The sequence below is a fragment of the Nasonia vitripennis genome, chromosome 4 (genome assembly GCF_009193385.2).
Source record: "Nasonia vitripennis strain AsymCx chromosome 4, Nvit_psr_1.1, whole genome shotgun sequence".
Taxonomy (NCBI): Eukaryota; Metazoa; Arthropoda; class Insecta; order Hymenoptera; family Pteromalidae; genus Nasonia; species Nasonia vitripennis.
This window is the reverse complement of record NC_045760.1, coordinates 5,729,905-5,746,745: the sequence shown is the minus strand read 5'-3', so window position 1 is coordinate 5,746,745 and position 16,841 is coordinate 5,729,905. Positions and strand designations below refer to the sequence as shown.

Below are 16,841 nucleotides of genomic sequence, written 5' to 3'. Positions count from 1 at the left end.
TACGCATTAGCATTTCCTTATATTTTAATGCGCTGACAGCTAAACCGATAGCTGATTCATATGGATTAGCAGAGCGCACTGGCTATACTTATAACACTTTACTTTCCGCTTGTAAACTCGTGCGGTAATTTAACAAGTCATAGTTTCCGGCACAACTTTTTCCTCGAGCGTAGTTGAAAAGCACAAAATTCAATTCACAATCGAAAATGTCAGTTGCGAACAATAAGTGGGGTCTGACGCAGGTGAAAATTAACAAGTGCAATTACATTTGGACGATAAACAACTTTAGTTACCTGTTAAAACAAGCCGGCGAGGAGCTCAAACCTCCGTGTTTGTCGATAGGCAACGGAAAAGCAGATGAGCCGAGGTGGTGCCTCAGACTCTACCCCAAGGGTATCAACGAGAGCTTCAAAGACTACCTATCGCTGTATTTCTATCGGAACTCTGGAGCCGACTACAGAGTCGAAGGTCGATACGAGCTTTCGCTGCTGAACGAGCGTAAGGAGAAGTTCGTTCACGAGCGCGAAGTGTACCACTAAAAAAAATCTATTCAAGCTGCGGCTTTTCCGGCCTTTGTCAAACGCGAGCTTATCACGGACAAGGCCAACGGCCTTCTGGTGGACGATTCTCTGACATTTCGCTGCGAAATCGCGATGATCGTCGGCAACGTCAGCTTCTCCAGCGAAGACTATGAGTCGTCGAATCGACCCTTTCGCGCTGGTGGACTACAAAGCTTGAGTTCAGACTTTGAGAAAATGTTCTTGAATGAGAGATTCAGTGAAGTCAGCTTGATTACGACGTGTGGGTAAAGACTTTGCGCTCATAAATGCGTACTGTCGGCTATAGGAGTCCGATATTCTCGGCGATGTTCGAGCACGACATGCTGGAGAACAAATTAGCGGCTGTGAAGATAGTGGATGTGGAGCACCACTATTTGATATAATCAAATCACAACGTCCAGCTGTTTACAACTTTTCACACATTATAACATGGGGCAAAATAAATAACTAAAGCTAATAATAAGAAGAAGAAGAAGAATGTCACAAACAAGGATTAAAATATTATGGTTACCAAAGTTTTTTAATTTTTCAAAAAGTCAATGGTTCCCGCTGGAATATCACGTCATCTATAATCAAAATTTTACCACAGAGACTGCGAATAAAACTTTAAATTCTCTCCATGTATATATGTCATAGCCATAGGTCTGGGTTTATCCTGTATGCAGGGAGACTAGCCCGTACGTTTACATTTTTCGTGACTACGAAAGAAGCCAGTTGAGCGTACATAGCTATAAGACATAAGTATTAACATACTCTATATTAACATTAGTATTAACCTATATACATCGCAATAGTGTCACACAGAATCAGTGGAAAATAATTTGTGATAAAGAAAATGAACGAAGAGGTTGTAGCATGCCAGTGGGGCTAACCGAGCAAAAAGTCGTGAAATTTAGCTTCCTGTGGAAGATTAAAAATTTTATCTTCATAGCAAAACCGACAGGAGAGAGATCCAGTCGCCAAATTTCTCGGTAAAACCCGATGACAAAATGCAGTGAAATTTAGAAGTATATCCGTTTGGTAGAAAACATTTCGAAAGTTTTGTTTGTGTTTTTTTTTTGCAGCAGATCTGCAATCAATTTTCCGGTAAAGGTCAACTTTACTCTCTCTCTCTCTCTCTCTCTCTCTCTCTCTCTCTCTCTCTCTCTCTCTCTCTCTCTCTCTCTCTCTCTATCGTAAACAGTAAAAATGAGTTATGCAACAAGAAGAAATTATGGAGTCAATTATCATCGAATTCTACTTACACGGGATCTTATGACTTCATAAAGAGGGATACCGTTACAACAGTTTCTAACGACTTACTAGTAAATGACGTTCTGACAATTTTTTGCGAATTCACTATCTCTAGGGAAATTGTGAATTCCGTAATGAAAGGACAATTACAATAATCGGCAAAATTTAGAACGAGAAGTTTTGGATTTGAAAAAAAAAAACAATTCGAGAACGAATCGTTTTCTGATTTCACCCTAACGGCTCCATGTGGAAAACAGCTTCGTGTGCATAAATTTGTATTGGCGTCGCACGGTCCGGTATTTTCAGCTATGATCAATGGCGATATGAAAGAAAGACGAGATAACGCAGTCGAAATTAAGGAAACGGACTATGCGTCGCTCAAAGAACTGTTGAGATTTATGTATACAGCTAGAGTCAAAAATCTTACGGAGGAATCCGTGGGTGACATTTTAGCAGCCGCGGAAAAATACCAAGTCACCGGATTGAAGAAAATATGCGGAGAGTATCTTTCCGAAAATTTAAAGACTCAAACCGAAAAGTTTATAACATGCCATGCCAATGACGTCGTTAACACCGAAGGATTAAAATCATTGGATGATCAATATTTCATATCTCAAATTCTTTATATGATGGCGATCGAATAAATCGTTCCTTTTAATAATTATACAAACAATCGCATACCGATAAGTGACTCCCTCTATACCTCTAACGAAAACTAAAAAATTTGCTACAGTCAAGGCGCCAAGCACATTGCAATGATACAGTATAATTATAATACGACGTTTATCAGTTGTACAGCGAACTGCCAGCAGTGAATATACATACATGTAAGAAAGCGATTCTTTTGTTCGCCGGGCAATTCCGATGACACATTCGCATCACATCCAGCACACGTATTCCATCCGTTTTTGCAGTTATCTCGATCTTTTGTGTGCGTATAAAAAGACGGTATCGTTTGGAATAAAGACACTCGGGTGATATATTGATATAAGTATTGTGCTCCAGTGCTATATGTGAATTGTGCCAAAATCTAAAAAACTCTGCATTTCTGTAAAAAGTTATTTCGACTTAACGATGAACAAGCCGGTAGTTGCCTACCAGTGGGGTTTTACTGAAGTGAATATGAAGAAATCTAACTTTTTGTGGAAAATCAACAACTACAGTCATATAAGCAAAGATACTGGAGTCATACTTGAATCGCCTCTGTTTTCGCTCGATGCTGATGACGAAACGAAATGGTACTTAGGACTGTACGCGAACGGTTATAATAACTCAAATTACGTAAGCTTGTATTTTATGAACAAATCATCGATTGATTTCCAAGCGGAAGCTGAAGTTACTTTATCCATGTTGGACGCTAATGGAGTTAAATGCAGCAAAAAGAAGATAAAAAAAGAACTAACTAAAGGTAGCGTAAATTCTGTTGGATTTGATTGGTACGTAGAGAAAAGTTATCTCAAGCACGAAGCATACAATCTGATCGTAAATGACGTCCTTACAATTTTTTGCGAGTACACCATCATCACCGACATAGTGAACTCGACGATGCAAGGCTTGCAAAGCCCCAAACTTTTAGAGCAAAAAGCTCTCGAGGCGTTCGAGAGACAGTTCGAATCGGACGAGTTTCACGACTTCACGCTCACGGCTCCCTGTGGAAAGCAACTTCGCGCGCACAAATTTGTGTTGGCTGCCCGAAGCCCGGTATTTTCATCGATGATTATTCGAGATATGAAAGAAAAGAATGAGAACAACGCCAACATAAAAGAAGTGGATTACGCCTCGCTGAGAGAAATGCTGCGCTTTATGTACTCCGCAAAGGTTGAAAATCTCAAAGAATTGGCCGGTGGTGTTCTCGAAGCGGCCCGAAAGTATCAAGTCGACGGATTGAAGGAAGTATGCGAGGAATATCTGTTTAAAAACTTGACCGTCGAAAACGCAGTCGAGACTCTGGCACTCGCTTATCGCTACGAAATAGAGAATTTAAAAGCTCAAGCCAGTAAATTCATCACGTTCCACGCCAAGGAAATAATCGAAACTCCGGAATTTCAATCCGTCGACGAAGCGAATTTGCTGTCAGAGATTATTCGTGTAATCGCTTCTAACAAATAAGTTGCCAATTGTCGATTCTATTTCCATCGCTTTCGCGCATATCAAATTTCTTTTTTGGCTCTTAAAACAAAATGATGGCGCCATCCATACAACTCGCCTAAGCTATAGACACAACAAGTTGCCGGGTTGCCGCCGGTTTCTTTTCTTTTGCTTTTGCTATACCTAACGAGCCACGCAGTGTTTACAGTGTTTGCAGAGCGAGCCGCGGCGCCTGTCATTTTAGTTGTGAGCGTCAGTTTGATCTCGGCAGCACGGCTCTTCAGTTTGGCGTAACCGTTGACGAATATACCTAGTTTCACAGTTTTCTAAAATAATATATACTTATTACCTACACGTTATCAGTGATCACAGGAGAATATAATAATAAGTGACTATAGTGCAAAACGGGAAAAGAGACGTACATATTCAACTCTTATTTCAAGGTTAATCGACATTGATAACATGAATAAGCCATTAGTTGCGGCTGAGTTGGGTTTCACCGAACAACAAATCATGATATCAAGTTATGCGTGGAAAATCAAAAACTTCAGATTTATCAATATGCCGGCTGGAGAGAGGCTTGAATCCCCAACGTTTAACTTGGCTTCTGATAAGACAGTAGACTGGTATTTAGCGTTATATCCATTTGGTATAGATAAGGCTTATAAACACTGCATCAGTGCATCTCTTGGCAATAAATCAAAATCAACCGAGAAGTTTAGCATGGACGTTTCATTTTCGATTTCTGTTCTAGATCGAAAAGGTCAAATCGTTCATAAAAGATCAAAGAATTCAGTAATAAACTCCAACTCATTCAACGGTTTTAACGAATTTCTGGAAAGGCATACTCTTACAGCTGAGAACAGCAACATGTTGATAAACGACGTTCTAACCATACTCTGCGAATTCATTGTAGTAGGCAAGACAGTGAATTATTCGAAACAGGAATACACGAAATACTCCGCAGCTTACAATACAATTTCAAAACGAAAAGTTTTGTTGAACGATATCGAGTGTCAATTGGAGGCCGATAGATTCCACGATTTGACGATCACTGCGCCCTGCGGCACTGAACTCCACGCCCACAAGTTCATGTTGGCAGCACGGAGTCCAGTGTTTCGGGCAATGTTTACCGTAGACATGAAGGAAAAGGCAAACAATGCAGTAAAAATCGAGGATATTACTTACAATGCTCTGAAGGAAATGATACGATTTATGTACACGGCTAAGGTCGAAAACCTCGACACATGCCTGGATGGAGTTTGGATGGCAGCGGAAAAATATCAGATCAGCGGATTAAAGGGCGAGTGTAGAGATTATCTTTTCGATAATTTGAGCATTGACAACGCTGTTAAAACATTGACGTACTGTCATCAATTTCAATTGAACGATTTGAAAGCCTTAACGCATCGATTCATGACATTCCACGCAAAAGATATTGCCAACACTGAGTCATTCAAGTCCATAGATGATCCGGATTTGTTGATGGAAATTGTTCAAAACCTGACTCTTAAATCATAAATAGTTTATTCGATATAATATTAATGTTTAAAACGCGTTACTTTTATGTTTTGTACTTACGTACCTTTACGTTCATGTTCAGCTTGAGTTTTAATCGTTTTCTGTAATACTTGTAATCAACGACGTGTTGAAAAAAAATCAATCAGTTGAAAAATCAAGAAAAGAATATTAAGTATAATCATCCGACATCTACGCTATCGAGATACAACAAGCACATCTCGCAAATTCAAATTCAAAAATGTCGAGAAATAGCAGCAACAAAGCATGTGGGAAAAGTCATCATGCTTTCGAGCAAAGCCCTCCTGGAAAAAAAATTCATCAATCAGATGTTCGAAGCTTCGAGGAACGTCCCTGACAGTGCACACGCGCAGCTGCAACGAGCTTACCATAATCCAACCCAACCACATCCACACGGCACACGGCACACAGCATCGTCGACGGTGATCTCCTTTCATCGCGGCTAGTTAGACGTCGACCTATAAATTGACGGCGGCAAAATCCGAGCTCGTCAGAGAGCGAACACAACAGCAGTAGCTACGTTGCTTCCGAGCGGCGCGCACACCTCTACTGACGATGTCTCGTGCACCGGCTTTGTTCCCAGGTAACGATTATTGCTTTTAAATTGAATTTTAAAATCATAAGCAAGTACTAACCGCAGATTAAAATTTTTGTTTTTGGTAAAAAAAGTGTTGGCACTGTTGCTGGCGTTGGCGATAAATTTCCCAAGCGCGGTAAATGCCGGTTGCTTCCTGGAACGTGGCGTCTCGAATCTTGGCGAGCACGACGCCTACACCTGTCTCCGCAGCAAGGACTTTCAGAAGGACCTGGACCGGTTACCCCTCAACGTCACGAAGCTCGTGAACATCGCCTTCCGGAACAGCGTAGTGCCCAAACTCGAGGCCGACTCCTTGAAGAAGCTCGGTACCAAAGCCCTTGGCCTCAGCATCGTCTACTCCGGCCTTGAGCAGATCCATGACGACGCCTTCCAGGGACTGGCCGAGCTCAAGGGCCTGATTCTCAGGCGCAACCGTATCACCGAGGTCAAGAAGTCCTGGTTCACGAATCTTGGCAAACTTGGTAAGCTATTGAAACAATCGAGCTTTTTTGATTCCAATAACATTTACCGCAATATTGAACGTTAATTTTCTTTCGTCTTATAACAGAAAGCCTCGACCTCAGCGGCAACATGATCCGCCAGTTCGACCCGGCGATCTTCGACCTGACGCCCATGATCCAGGAATTCGAGGTCTCGGAGAACCTGCTGACCAGCTTCGACCTCGACGCGATGAAGAGCAAATGGCCAAAACTGAAGAAGGTCGGTCTCCAGTGGAATCCCTACGACTGGATCCAGGGCATCAAGATCATCGAGTATTCGAACGCCAATCCGAGCTTGGTAAAGAACTCGTACGCCTCGATCGACGGTATCCGCGACACCTACAAACTCGTCAAAGAGTGCATGAACACCATAAGCAAGAAGGACGATCTTACGGAGCTCGACACCTGTCTCCAAGCCAAGCTGACCAAGGCACTCGAAATTCCCAAGATGCTGGAGGGCGAGAAACCAGCTGATCCGGCCAAAACCGCGTAATCGGCTGGCAATCGAAAGGTGACGATGCCTTACGCACGGTGCTTGTATGCTATAATGTATTTCACGGCTGTAAGATGAATTTACGAGAAGTGCTTTAACACATGTATAAAATATCGTAGGCGAGATTTGTGAAACATAAATAAAGATATGTTTAAATTATTTTTAAATCACTGGCCAAGTCATTCGACCAAATTTTCCTATGGTCCTCCAATCGGAAGGTCCTTTTGATGCCAAACAAGCTCAAATTTAAAAGTCACTTCGAACAAATTGAATTGACTACTTGAACTGATTTAGAAAGGTCACTATAAAATCAAAATTCATCTACAACGTAAAACGCAATCGCTACGCTAGAACTGCAATAAAAGACTTATCAAGCGGTGCATCGTTCACAAAGGCCAGGCCATCAAAACATAAATCTCGTCGTCAAATCTCCAGATAATCCGACCATTGTTCGACTGACAAAAAGAAAACCTCCTTGACCTTGATAGCTCGACAGTGCAGGCAGCTCGGTTCTGGCTGCGGGTATGAAAACACAGATGATGGCCCACATACGAGTAGTAATGACAAAATAGCTGGCCTGCCAATGATGGCACAATCACGTTGCAGCCGTATCTCTCGCACCTTCGATATGCGGATCTCCTTGATATGATAATCAGCCCATCGCGGCTGCAAGTAGGTAGTAAATTTTCAAACGCCATTGACGCGCGCTTTCAATCCGTCAATGAGCGGCAATTGCCTATAAACTGCCTCTCGGCTCAATCCAGAAGCATCGCGTACTACCTAGACCCGAGCCCTGCGTACACCGGGCAGTCGTAACCCATCGTCGCTGCTCACTCATCCACAACCGTCCGAGCTTCGTGTCCCTCGTTTGCATTGTGCCGAGAGAGTCAAGTGGCGCATATAAAACCCGGGAGGCTCCTAAGCGTCAGCTCAGTGTACGCGCGAATCATGATCGGTAAAGTGGTAAGCCTCGGCCTCGTGCTGCTGGCGCTGACGGCCCTCGCCGAGGGCTTCTGCTACCGTAAGAACCCGCCAAAGTCCCAGGAGAATGCTGAACAGTTGCTCCAACCTGGCAACTACTCGATCCTGGTTTGCGTCAAGTCGACCGATTTCGCTGCCGATCTCGAGAAGGCGCCCAAGCAGAACATCACCGAGGTCTGGTTCTCCATGTCCAACGTGCCCAAGCTGCAGAACGACGCGTTCGCCAAGTACGCCGAGAAGATCGTCAAGATCGAGATCTGGAGCAGCAAGCTCGCTGAGATCGAGGACGGCGCTCTTAAGGGTAAGTGAAGATTATGAGCTCTAGCAGTATAAGATCCACGCGACTTACCGATCGATCGGTTGCGCAGGCCTCAAGGAGTTGAAGGGTCTGATACTGCCGAGAAACGAACTGACCACCTTGAAAGCCTCCTGGTTCAAGGAAACGCCGAAGCTCCTCGAGCTCAACCTGGCCTTCAACCATCTGCGAACTATCGAGGTGGAGTTCCTGAAGCTGGTCCCAGCCTTGATCAGCCTGGACCTGCGCGGTAACGAGTTGGCCTCGCTACCCGGAGACTTCGCGAAGCAGCTGCCTGCCAGTCTGCGTCGCATCAACATCTTCAACAATCCCTTGAACTACAAGCAGTCGATGGAGATAGTCGAGTGGAGCAAGAACAAGGACGACAAGACGAACGAGTCACGATTGAAGGAGCTGAAGCATGTTTTCAACATGACCAAAATCTGCCTGGACAACAAGACCATCACCGACAAGAGCAACGACGCCATCGACAAGTGTGTCGAGGAACAGATGAACGTTGAGGTTGATCTAGTGGCCAAGAGCACGGCTGTCACCAAGACCACCGCTTCAGCTGCTGCCACTACCGTAGCCGATGCTGCTGCTGCGAGCAGCAATACCACCACTACCACGGTCATGCCTTGAAGATCCCAAGCGAGAGTACTCGAGTTGCGGAGCTTATATGCGGGTCATTAGTTTGCTTGAGCGAGTTGACGCTGGAATGTTGGAGGTTGACGTTCTGTAAAGGGATTTGATATATTGTATTTTTGGTATATCGATTTTGCGCGAGGACTGAACATCCTTCGTAACTGGGCTCTGTTTTTGAAGATCGTCAGAAAAGTAATGCATGAGCTTTTATGTAACGGATTATTTAATACAATAAAATGCGTGATCAAACGACGAATTATATTTTTAGATTTTTAATCGTACGTTGAATTATTCTCTTATGTTCTGTCCCAACCGCTTGTCCTTATCCTACACCGTGTGTCTATTACATAACTTTTATTTGCGAACTTAATTTACGCTTCAATGGAGACTTTCACCAAGAAAATAAGCAATGAACTTCAAGTATAAGAAAAACGTCAAGGGTGCAGTATAAACACTAAATTATAAGTATTACACGCCAATGCTGCAAGCATATTATGGACAAGATACGTAATAAATATGAATTGAATAATATGCAAAGTGCGAAAGTTATGTAAATTAAAAAGCATAAAACAAATTCGCTACTCGTAGTCAGTGATAATTACGAGGAAGTGAAGCTTGATCAAGATCTTATTACGCTGGATTTGCATCACCGGTAGTCGATAATGGACTGGCAACGGGTCACTGGAAATGGTATATAAAACGGGTTGAACACTGCAGCTACCGATAGTCGCTGGAAAATCGCCAGTAGTAAACTTTTGATATCGCTTTACATCTAATCTCGCTGTTACGGATCCATTTCAATTAATAAATAAAAAGTCTCGTACGAAATCCACGCATAATGAGATATACATTTCTTCTCGCAATTCTGATTATATGGGTGACGCTAATCACAGCCGGTCGAAGGCGGCATAGGCCTGACGATGAAAGCCAAGTGCAAACGGTAAATTTGTGAAAATTTTATTGCACTGTGTATGATTAATAAAATGTTATTTATATTAAAAAGCAAACATACCATTGTATTCCAGCGTCCCAGACCGCCAATACCGCATCGTCCTCACCGTCCTGTAAGTACACATTTTTAGTTTTATCTCAATTCTTATGTAAAATCAAATAAAAATTATAAAATGAAATAAAACCCTCACTATGATCCACCAAGTTTAATTAAACTACGTATATTTATTTCTTTTAGCGTCAGAAACGAGAAACAAGAATGGACCCATTCTTTGCTTCTGAACATTTAGACAACCAATTTACTTACATTAGTCAATTTCATAATTTCTAACATTTCATTAAAAATAAAGTATAATATCAATAATATTACTTCGAAAAACAAACACAATTTATCATAAAGTCGCAATTATATTCAAATGTTAGAAAAAAAAAATTATATGAGTAACTTCGTAAAATTATTCAATAACGTATTAGGATACCAGTTAGAAAATACAAAATATAAGAAGAATATGTGTTTTGAAGGAGCCTCAAACGGTGACGGCTACATGTCTCGTGAAAATTTCAGCAAAGCCCAATGGTCAAAAAAAACCTCAACCTGTACAAAAACCCGTTGAACAAGAAATGCCTGTTTCACAAGTGATTTCATCCTGTACGTTTAAATGGATAAAAAACATTTATAAAATTATGTTATGCAATTGATTGCTCAGATTTTTATATCTCGAATTTTCTTTACAGCACCGAAAAAGAAAAAGTTAACGTCGCAGAATTCAAAGTTTCTTCAGAGAATTTCCCTCACAGGACCGTAAATTGAACGTTTTGAATACACTGTAAATAAATTTTATGTATAACGTAGCGTAATATTTTACTATTTATAGTAGATTTGTGTGTATGCAATGAGCGATATTTATGTGATCTCAATATTACTTTTACAAAACATGTGAAAATTGCATATGAATCATGTGCATATTGTAATAAACAATACTATCTTTCTTTTTTTGATAAATAAAATTTCGTTGTATAACGTTTCCATGCTTGACCCATAAGCGGCTGCTTCACTAGCTACTCTACGTATACATGTATATATCAGTGGCGTTGGCGTTCGCATTACACAGTAAGGTTACTGTTACCCAATGAGTCGGACCTGTAAAAGATGCGTCCACAACGCGTTTCCGTGGTGTAGTGGTTATCACATCCGCCTAACACGCGGAAGGTCCCCGGTTCGATCCCGGGCGGAAACATTTTTTGCTTACTTGGAATTTAAACATAAATTTGTTGATATGAAGCCGATATAACCACTTTTTACTTTAATGTATTATAAAAAGTATTTATCTTTTTGAAAATTTTAGTTAAACTATTTTGTAGAAGTATATTCTCATAAATTTTATTTACGTCTTATTGGTATTTTAGTTATAATTTATATTATGATTAAAGATTTCATTAATTAATCTAACGCCACAACAACAGGGGCTTCATCATCATCTTCCTCTTGCAAATCCTTAAAATCCCATAAGAATTTTTTTGTAAGTCTGTCTCTTACCCTTATTGCTAGAGATTTTAATCTATCGTCTACGTTTGTATTTGATTCGATATTAGCAAATAATTTTCTTAAATTATGATAAACAAAATTATTACTAGCTACTATATCACAAAGAACTTCTTCTGGAACATGTGAAAGTTGGATTTCGAGCACATTTAAAAATTCAGAGAATACAGCTCTCTGAGAAGGTATTAATGAATCTGCTTTACAAATCAACGAGACAAGTCCTTTCCAGTGTTCAAAGGCTTCTAAACTTTGACCAGCCAAGAAACACACAAATGATAACTGTAATTCCCCAATGATTTCCATTGGACTAAAAAGCAAGCGTTTTAATTATTTGTTCATAGAAATAAAATCATTTTGTTTCAATATATTCAATATATACAATATACTCACTCTTTTAATTTATTGAGAAGTGTATCTAATGCATAACTGGTATCTAATGAATGTCTTGTGATTTCTGCTGGAGTTGCATCATCGGGATAAAACTTTTGAGGTAGCTCCGAAAGTCTTAGTTCTGTTCCTGGTTTGGGCTTAAGATCTGGTAATAATTCTTGTTCTTTTTCTTCAACCGTAAGACCAGCACCTCGTTTTCTTTTTCTACTTTCAGTTCCTCTTGGTCTTGAAGCATCGTCAAAGTTAACTAGTTCTAGAGCAGAGCGAACAAATCTAAAAATATATAATTTTACATATTAGCGCGTGTAGAAAATGTAAAATCTAATTAGGTATATAAACTCACCCACATACTGGAGAACATCTTTCCACAATTGAATCATCTATTTTATTTGTAAGATCTTTCCATTGATTCCACATATCAAAAGGGTACGGCCCCAAATATCTATCAAGCTCTTTTAAATTAGCTTTTAATCTTTCAACTGTTTCCTCTGGAACAGCTGTAGATTATATATTGAATATTGTATAATTCAATTATATGATAAATGATATTGAACTAGTATTTATGATTATAAATTACATACTTACGCTCAGAACTGAGGTCTTCAAGATTTTTATCCCACCTCTTAACAATAAAGTCTTGACATTTAAAATTACGGAAAAAACCAACTCTTGGTGCTGATTCTCCATATTCATCTGTAGCACTGAAAATTATTGAAATTTGTAGATGAATTTCTCGATATGAAATCTAAATTATTTATTTAAACTAATAAACAAAATATCAACCTGTAATGAACAAAATGAAAGCCAGGTGGAATCATTTTAATTCCTTTAAAATTTTCTCCACTGTTCCAAGATTTAATGTCAATGCCAAAATCTGTTCCAGTTGGTACATCTAGAAGAACTAACGTTCCTCCTTCAAGTAGCAAACGTTTAGCAAGATCTTGATTCATTTCTATACTGTCACTCGACATTTTTTTATTGCAACTTTTATTTACACGAAAAGATAGATTTGTAAACAAACTAGGTATTTGCTTCGGCAAACTCTAAATTTTTAGGTTACCTCCTCAGTCATTTATACCATTAATAGGTGGCGCTAATAAACACCGCGCAATTTTTTCACAATTTAAATTAATAATCTCATGATTACTTTTAATCTAGTTATTAATTTACTTAATTAAATTCGTGTTTTTCAAAATTAATTCAGCAGTATCGATAAAATTATTTAATATTTTAGAGGTATCATTTGGTAACGGGAATTCAAGACACGGAACCCACACTCGTGAATCATCATCGAGAATCTTCAAATGTACAGGTTGCGAAAAAAATATTCCTTGCGGAATGTTGAAAGATCCTGCAAAAACATTAGGTCTATTATCTTTTTTATTTGATAACAAATTCTAGCAAATATGAAAAATGCTTGTCTCTGTAGTATATACATATAACATATTTTTTTTATATACCATCAGATAAGATTCCAAGTGTAATAATTTCATCTCCAATTCTTGTATCATCCTTTTCATACCAAAGTTTTAACACATCACAGATTGCCTTACATTTTTGAAAATCCTCTGTTCTTCCAACATGATACATACATATTGACTTTATAAAGGATAGAAAGATTCATGTAAGTGATATCAAGCAATGTATTGATCAATATAGATCTCATACCTTGCGTTTGGTAAGAGCTTCATGTGGCTTCTTATTAAATGCTAAGTAGAAAAGCCATCTGAGCTCCGAGTATTTGATTCCTAAAGACTGAGCAGAGTCTGTATGAGATGTTAATGCTCGTTTATTAGGAAAGTAAACCAAGTAATTTTGAATAATGTGATGAACATCCACATATTGATTTATACCTGTATTGATAAGCAAAAAGTGTATATTATACACAATTATATTCGTCTATAAAATTTTCTCAAATACCTAAAAATCCCCATACAGGCGGACAACTGATCCCTTTTAAATTTACATCCATTGATTTAATAAAGTCATAAATCATTTCTAGACCATAATGTGCACTAATGACAATAACATTATTTTTATTGATTTTTGGTGCTTCTTTCACTATCACATTTGCACAAAAACAATTTGGTCCCGTAGAACAAAAGATAATTTTCAAATTTGAATTAGCATAAACATTTATTTGCTCTGACAATTCTTTGTATGCATCAGAATTTCTTGATAACCAACTTTCTGTACTTTCCTGTTCATCTCTATAATAAATATATATAAAACTATTCTTACGAAAGTATAGAATATAAATTCAAATACATGATTAACTTGACAAAAACCTGGCTATATGATCTAAAATGATCAAAATGTCACAATTTCCCAATCCATCGGATACATTTTCTAAAATTTGAATTGAGCGTAGTTCACCACCAATTGCTGATGCATCTTTAACTATATCTTTGATTTTGAAAAAATGCCCAGGTGTATCAAAAAGATTAATTTCTATTCCATTTTTACAAATGCCTTTCATTGATGCAAGTTGCATTACTAAATCAGGGCATACTGATCTACCAGCACCTGATATTGTAAAATGAAGAATGTCTAATTGCTCTTTATCATAAACTGATTTAAAATTGTCAGCCTAAAATAAGAGATAAATTTATATTAAAAAAATTTCAACAATCAATTATATTTTCAAAAAAGTAAAAACCAGTAAATAGTCATAATCCAGTGCTTTTTGTTCTGCTTTCGAAAGAACTATATCAATGCCATAGTAAGTATTTATGAATTTTTGAAATTCAAGACTTCCACCAACATAAGTTGGATCCCCACCAAATATACCAGTCTCACGCCAAATCAAAGGTGAACCAGAGTGAGACCATCCATGTGCTTTACACTTGCTTTTCATCCAGCCCTGATAAATTTATGGAAACTTTATTTTTTATAAATAATTAAAAGTACTTGATTACCTCCCAATCACAAGATTTTAAAGCAATTTTCTTCGCAGAAAAATTTGGTAGAACTTGAGATAAACTTTCAATAATAAAACAACTATAAGTAAAAGCACTATCACGTGAAATGCCAGCTACAATAGTTATCATTTCATCTAAATTCATTATATGCTGTTATTTAATTTTAAGCTTAGAAAAAATTAAACTCTGAAGTTAGGAACCATCAAAAAAATATTTGTTCATTTATTATTACATCACTTTCAAAGTAGCATAAAAAATAATATACGTATATTATAAATACTTACAATAAAACATTAAACTAAGTGTAATCCTATACATAAAAATATTTCTAGAATTTGCATACTCATTAATAGGCAAAACTAGATATGTCAATCGTTAACTACTATCACTTTTTTATTTTTTTAAATTTCTTAGAAATGTAAGTATTAATATATACATATCAGTCGTTCTTTTTAATCTAATAAACTAAATATTATAAGAAAATAATTTGTCTTTGAGTACAAAATTAAATCAGTGCAGCTTTCGTCATAAAATGCTCACAAATCTTAAATTATTAACATCCTCGAGTAGCACAGCTATTAGAAACAACAATTATTTGTGCTATAACGAAATAAATAGGCTAGATAAATTCACGTGAATAAAACCTGGATGTACTTGAATATTTTAATCTTCACCATCTGAATCTGAAATATCTGGAAGTCCAATATCATCGTAAGATGGTATTGAGCACTGCATCAATGAATCATAAAGTGAATCTTGCTCAGGATCTAAAAATAAAAAATATAAAATGTAATGGTTATAGAAGTAATTAAACGTTTAACTAGATTCAGAAAATATTTATTATACCAGAAATAAATCCTTCGTCTTCAAGAGAATTTATTGAGTCATCATTACTCCTCACAAGTTTTATTGATGCAAGGTCTTTGTTAAAAATACTCTCCATTTCTTCATCTAAAATTATTATTATTAAATACTGACTGAATAAATTTAAGTTATTGTATCAAAATAATAAGACCATTATCCTTACCCATCAATTTAATTGGATCATAATAGCCAGCTAAGGTTTCTGGTTCTGGATATTTCTTAAGTGGTTTTGGAGTTGCTGGTTTTGCGAATACAAACTCATCTACAACATTCTTCATAATTGGAGATGATATTTTTGGTGATAATTTTTTTGTAGTAATATTTGTGAATGTTTTGCTCTATATGAATAAAATATAATTTAACATCAAAATAGTTGATAAATAAGGTTAAAAAATAATAGATGAGTAATATATACCTTTGGTGTTTTCCATTTTATTGGCGAAAGAGATGGTTTCTTTGAAACATTTGATTTATCTTCTAAATTCATGCAATCCTTTGAAATTTGTTTACTAAATCCAGAACTGGTAGAAACAGATACATTGAGATCTGATTTTGAGCGAATCGAAAGTCCTTTCGGTTTAGTTGGCTGTGGTTGAGCAAATATTTTTAATGGAGTAGATCCAGTTGTTCCAACAGTCTTTAGTTTTGCTAGTTTAAGATTTTGGGATCTCTCTTTACCTATTAAAAAATGTACACTTTACTGTAATCACTTATCTAGTACATGACTTATTGAATATAAAATATATTTACCCTTGTTTAAAGATAAAGAATTACGATTTTCAGACTCACTGAAAATACTAAAATGACTAGCCATTTTGTATCCTTGTTTAATTTATATCTGTGGTGAAATTCACGGAAAATAGAATATCCAGATTTATTTTGTTTAAAATAACTCAATCTTGACGATAATTCTTGTTCGTAAGTATAGGCCCAAAATGTTGAACAATATTAACGATATAACGATCTTCCAACAAATTTTCAACGATCTTCCAACAAATTTTCTCACGATGTAACATGAAGACTTTGCAGAGGAGCAAAATTGTCAACCGCTGTTCACGAGTTTTTGACGACGCTAGGATTTAAATGCCCATACCTTTTCGACCAATGAGAAGAACCGAAAGCAGATGGAAATGTAACAAGCGTGTCTATTGGGTGTGAAGTTCCCTCGCAGCCATTCGATTTCATAACAACACCGTAAACAGCTGTTATTGGTTAGAAAACGATTAGAATTAATTCAGCGCGCACTTTTAAATAGCAAATG

General features: G+C 37.6%; 8 protein-coding genes and 1 non-coding gene across 16 annotated transcripts; 7 read left to right on the top strand and 2 right to left on the bottom strand.

Annotated features, from left to right (window-relative positions):
- Positions 1 to 206: 206 nt before the first annotated feature.
- On the top strand, positions 207 to 943 carry LOC100120237 (speckle-type POZ protein B-like). Its single transcript, XM_008207354.1, has 3 exons — positions 207 to 498; positions 556 to 757; positions 847 to 943. Exons 1-3 carry the CDS (start codon positions 207 to 209, stop codon positions 941 to 943), a joined length of 591 nt encoding a protein of 196 aa, XP_008205576.1.
- Positions 944 to 2,571: 1,628 nt separating this feature from the next.
- On the top strand, positions 2,572 to 5,677 carry LOC103315965 (speckle-type POZ protein-like). Its single transcript, XM_016985287.3, has 2 exons — positions 2,572 to 4,507; positions 4,636 to 5,677. Exon 1 carries the CDS (start codon positions 2,868 to 2,870, stop codon positions 3,900 to 3,902), a length of 1,035 nt encoding a protein of 344 aa, XP_016840776.1. The 5' UTR covers positions 2,572 to 2,867; the 3' UTR covers positions 3,903 to 4,507; positions 4,636 to 5,677.
- LOC100118179 (insulin-like growth factor-binding protein complex acid labile subunit) lies at positions 2,665 to 7,157 on the top strand. Its single transcript, XM_001603593.6, has 3 exons — positions 2,665 to 6,003; positions 6,090 to 6,479; positions 6,566 to 7,157. The coding sequence occupies exons 1-3, from the start codon at positions 5,976 to 5,978 to the stop codon at positions 6,988 to 6,990; spliced, it is 843 nt and encodes a 280-aa protein (XP_001603643.1). The 5' UTR covers positions 2,665 to 5,975; the 3' UTR covers positions 6,991 to 7,157.
- On the top strand, positions 4,344 to 5,402 carry LOC103315971 (speckle-type POZ protein-like). Its single transcript, XM_008207355.1, has one exon. The coding sequence runs from the start codon at positions 4,344 to 4,346 to the stop codon at positions 5,400 to 5,402; it is 1,059 nt and encodes a 352-aa protein (XP_008205577.1).
- Positions 7,158 to 7,691: 534 nt separating the features above from the next.
- On the top strand, positions 7,692 to 9,180 carry LOC100679541 (carboxypeptidase N subunit 2-like). Its single transcript, XM_003426071.5, has 2 exons — positions 7,692 to 8,272; positions 8,340 to 9,180. Exons 1-2 carry the CDS (start codon positions 7,939 to 7,941, stop codon positions 8,906 to 8,908), a joined length of 903 nt encoding a protein of 300 aa, XP_003426119.1. The 5' UTR covers positions 7,692 to 7,938; the 3' UTR covers positions 8,909 to 9,180.
- A 385-nt stretch (positions 9,181 to 9,565) lies between these two features.
- LOC107981064 lies at positions 9,566 to 10,869 on the top strand. Of its 2 annotated transcripts, none has more exons than XM_016985288.3 (4): positions 9,566 to 9,851; positions 9,937 to 9,975; positions 10,385 to 10,511; positions 10,598 to 10,869. In XM_016985288.3, exons 1-4 carry the CDS (start codon positions 9,750 to 9,752, stop codon positions 10,666 to 10,668), a joined length of 339 nt encoding a protein of 112 aa, XP_016840777.1. In that variant the 5' UTR covers positions 9,566 to 9,749; the 3' UTR covers positions 10,669 to 10,869. The 2 variants fall into 2 exon arrangements, 1 of the variants encoding a protein (XP_016840777.1); XR_004344923.1 differs by having other exon boundaries at positions 9,636 to 9,851; positions 10,101 to 10,511; positions 10,598 to 10,865.
- LOC100679235 (protein AAR2 homolog) lies at positions 10,545 to 14,925 on the bottom strand. 6 transcript variants are annotated; one of them, XM_001603921.4, is made up of 11 exons: positions 14,714 to 14,925; positions 14,455 to 14,658; positions 14,084 to 14,385; positions 13,716 to 14,005; positions 13,464 to 13,648; positions 13,256 to 13,394; positions 12,579 to 13,146; positions 12,381 to 12,496; positions 12,139 to 12,292; positions 11,796 to 12,068; positions 10,545 to 11,712 (listed from the first exon to the last, which is right to left on the bottom strand). In XM_001603921.4, the coding sequence occupies exons 7-11, from the start codon at positions 12,764 to 12,766 to the stop codon at positions 11,304 to 11,306; spliced, it is 1,140 nt and encodes a 379-aa protein (XP_001603971.1). In that variant the 5' UTR covers positions 12,767 to 13,146; positions 13,256 to 13,394; positions 13,464 to 13,648; positions 13,716 to 14,005; positions 14,084 to 14,385; positions 14,455 to 14,658; positions 14,714 to 14,925; the 3' UTR covers positions 10,545 to 11,303. The 6 variants fall into 6 exon arrangements, 5 of the variants coding, with proteins under 5 accessions (XP_001603971.1, XP_031785294.1, XP_032455623.1 ...); XM_032599732.1 differs by lacking the exons at positions 10,545 to 11,712; positions 11,796 to 12,068; positions 12,139 to 12,292; positions 12,381 to 12,496 and having other exon boundaries at positions 12,743 to 13,146; positions 14,714 to 14,920; XR_001729142.2 differs by lacking the exons at positions 10,545 to 11,712; positions 11,796 to 12,068; positions 12,139 to 12,292; positions 12,381 to 12,496 and having other exon boundaries at positions 13,031 to 13,146; positions 13,256 to 13,363; positions 14,714 to 14,920.
- On the top strand, positions 11,028 to 11,100 carry TRNAV-AAC. The gene has a single exon. It is a non-coding gene; the product is annotated as a tRNA-Val (tRNA).
- Positions 14,926 to 15,082: 157 nt separating the features above from the next.
- On the bottom strand, positions 15,083 to 16,750 carry LOC100679639. Of its 2 annotated transcripts, none has more exons than XM_003426072.4 (5): positions 16,331 to 16,750; positions 15,996 to 16,258; positions 15,744 to 15,918; positions 15,563 to 15,667; positions 15,083 to 15,483 (listed from the first exon to the last, which is right to left on the bottom strand). In XM_003426072.4, exons 1-5 carry the CDS (start codon positions 16,392 to 16,394, stop codon positions 15,380 to 15,382), a joined length of 711 nt encoding a protein of 236 aa, XP_003426120.1. In that variant the 5' UTR covers positions 16,395 to 16,750; the 3' UTR covers positions 15,083 to 15,379. The 2 variants fall into 2 exon arrangements, with proteins under 2 accessions (XP_003426120.1, XP_008205509.1); XM_008207287.3 differs by having other exon boundaries at positions 15,744 to 15,852.
- Positions 16,751 to 16,841: the final 91 nt, after the last annotated feature.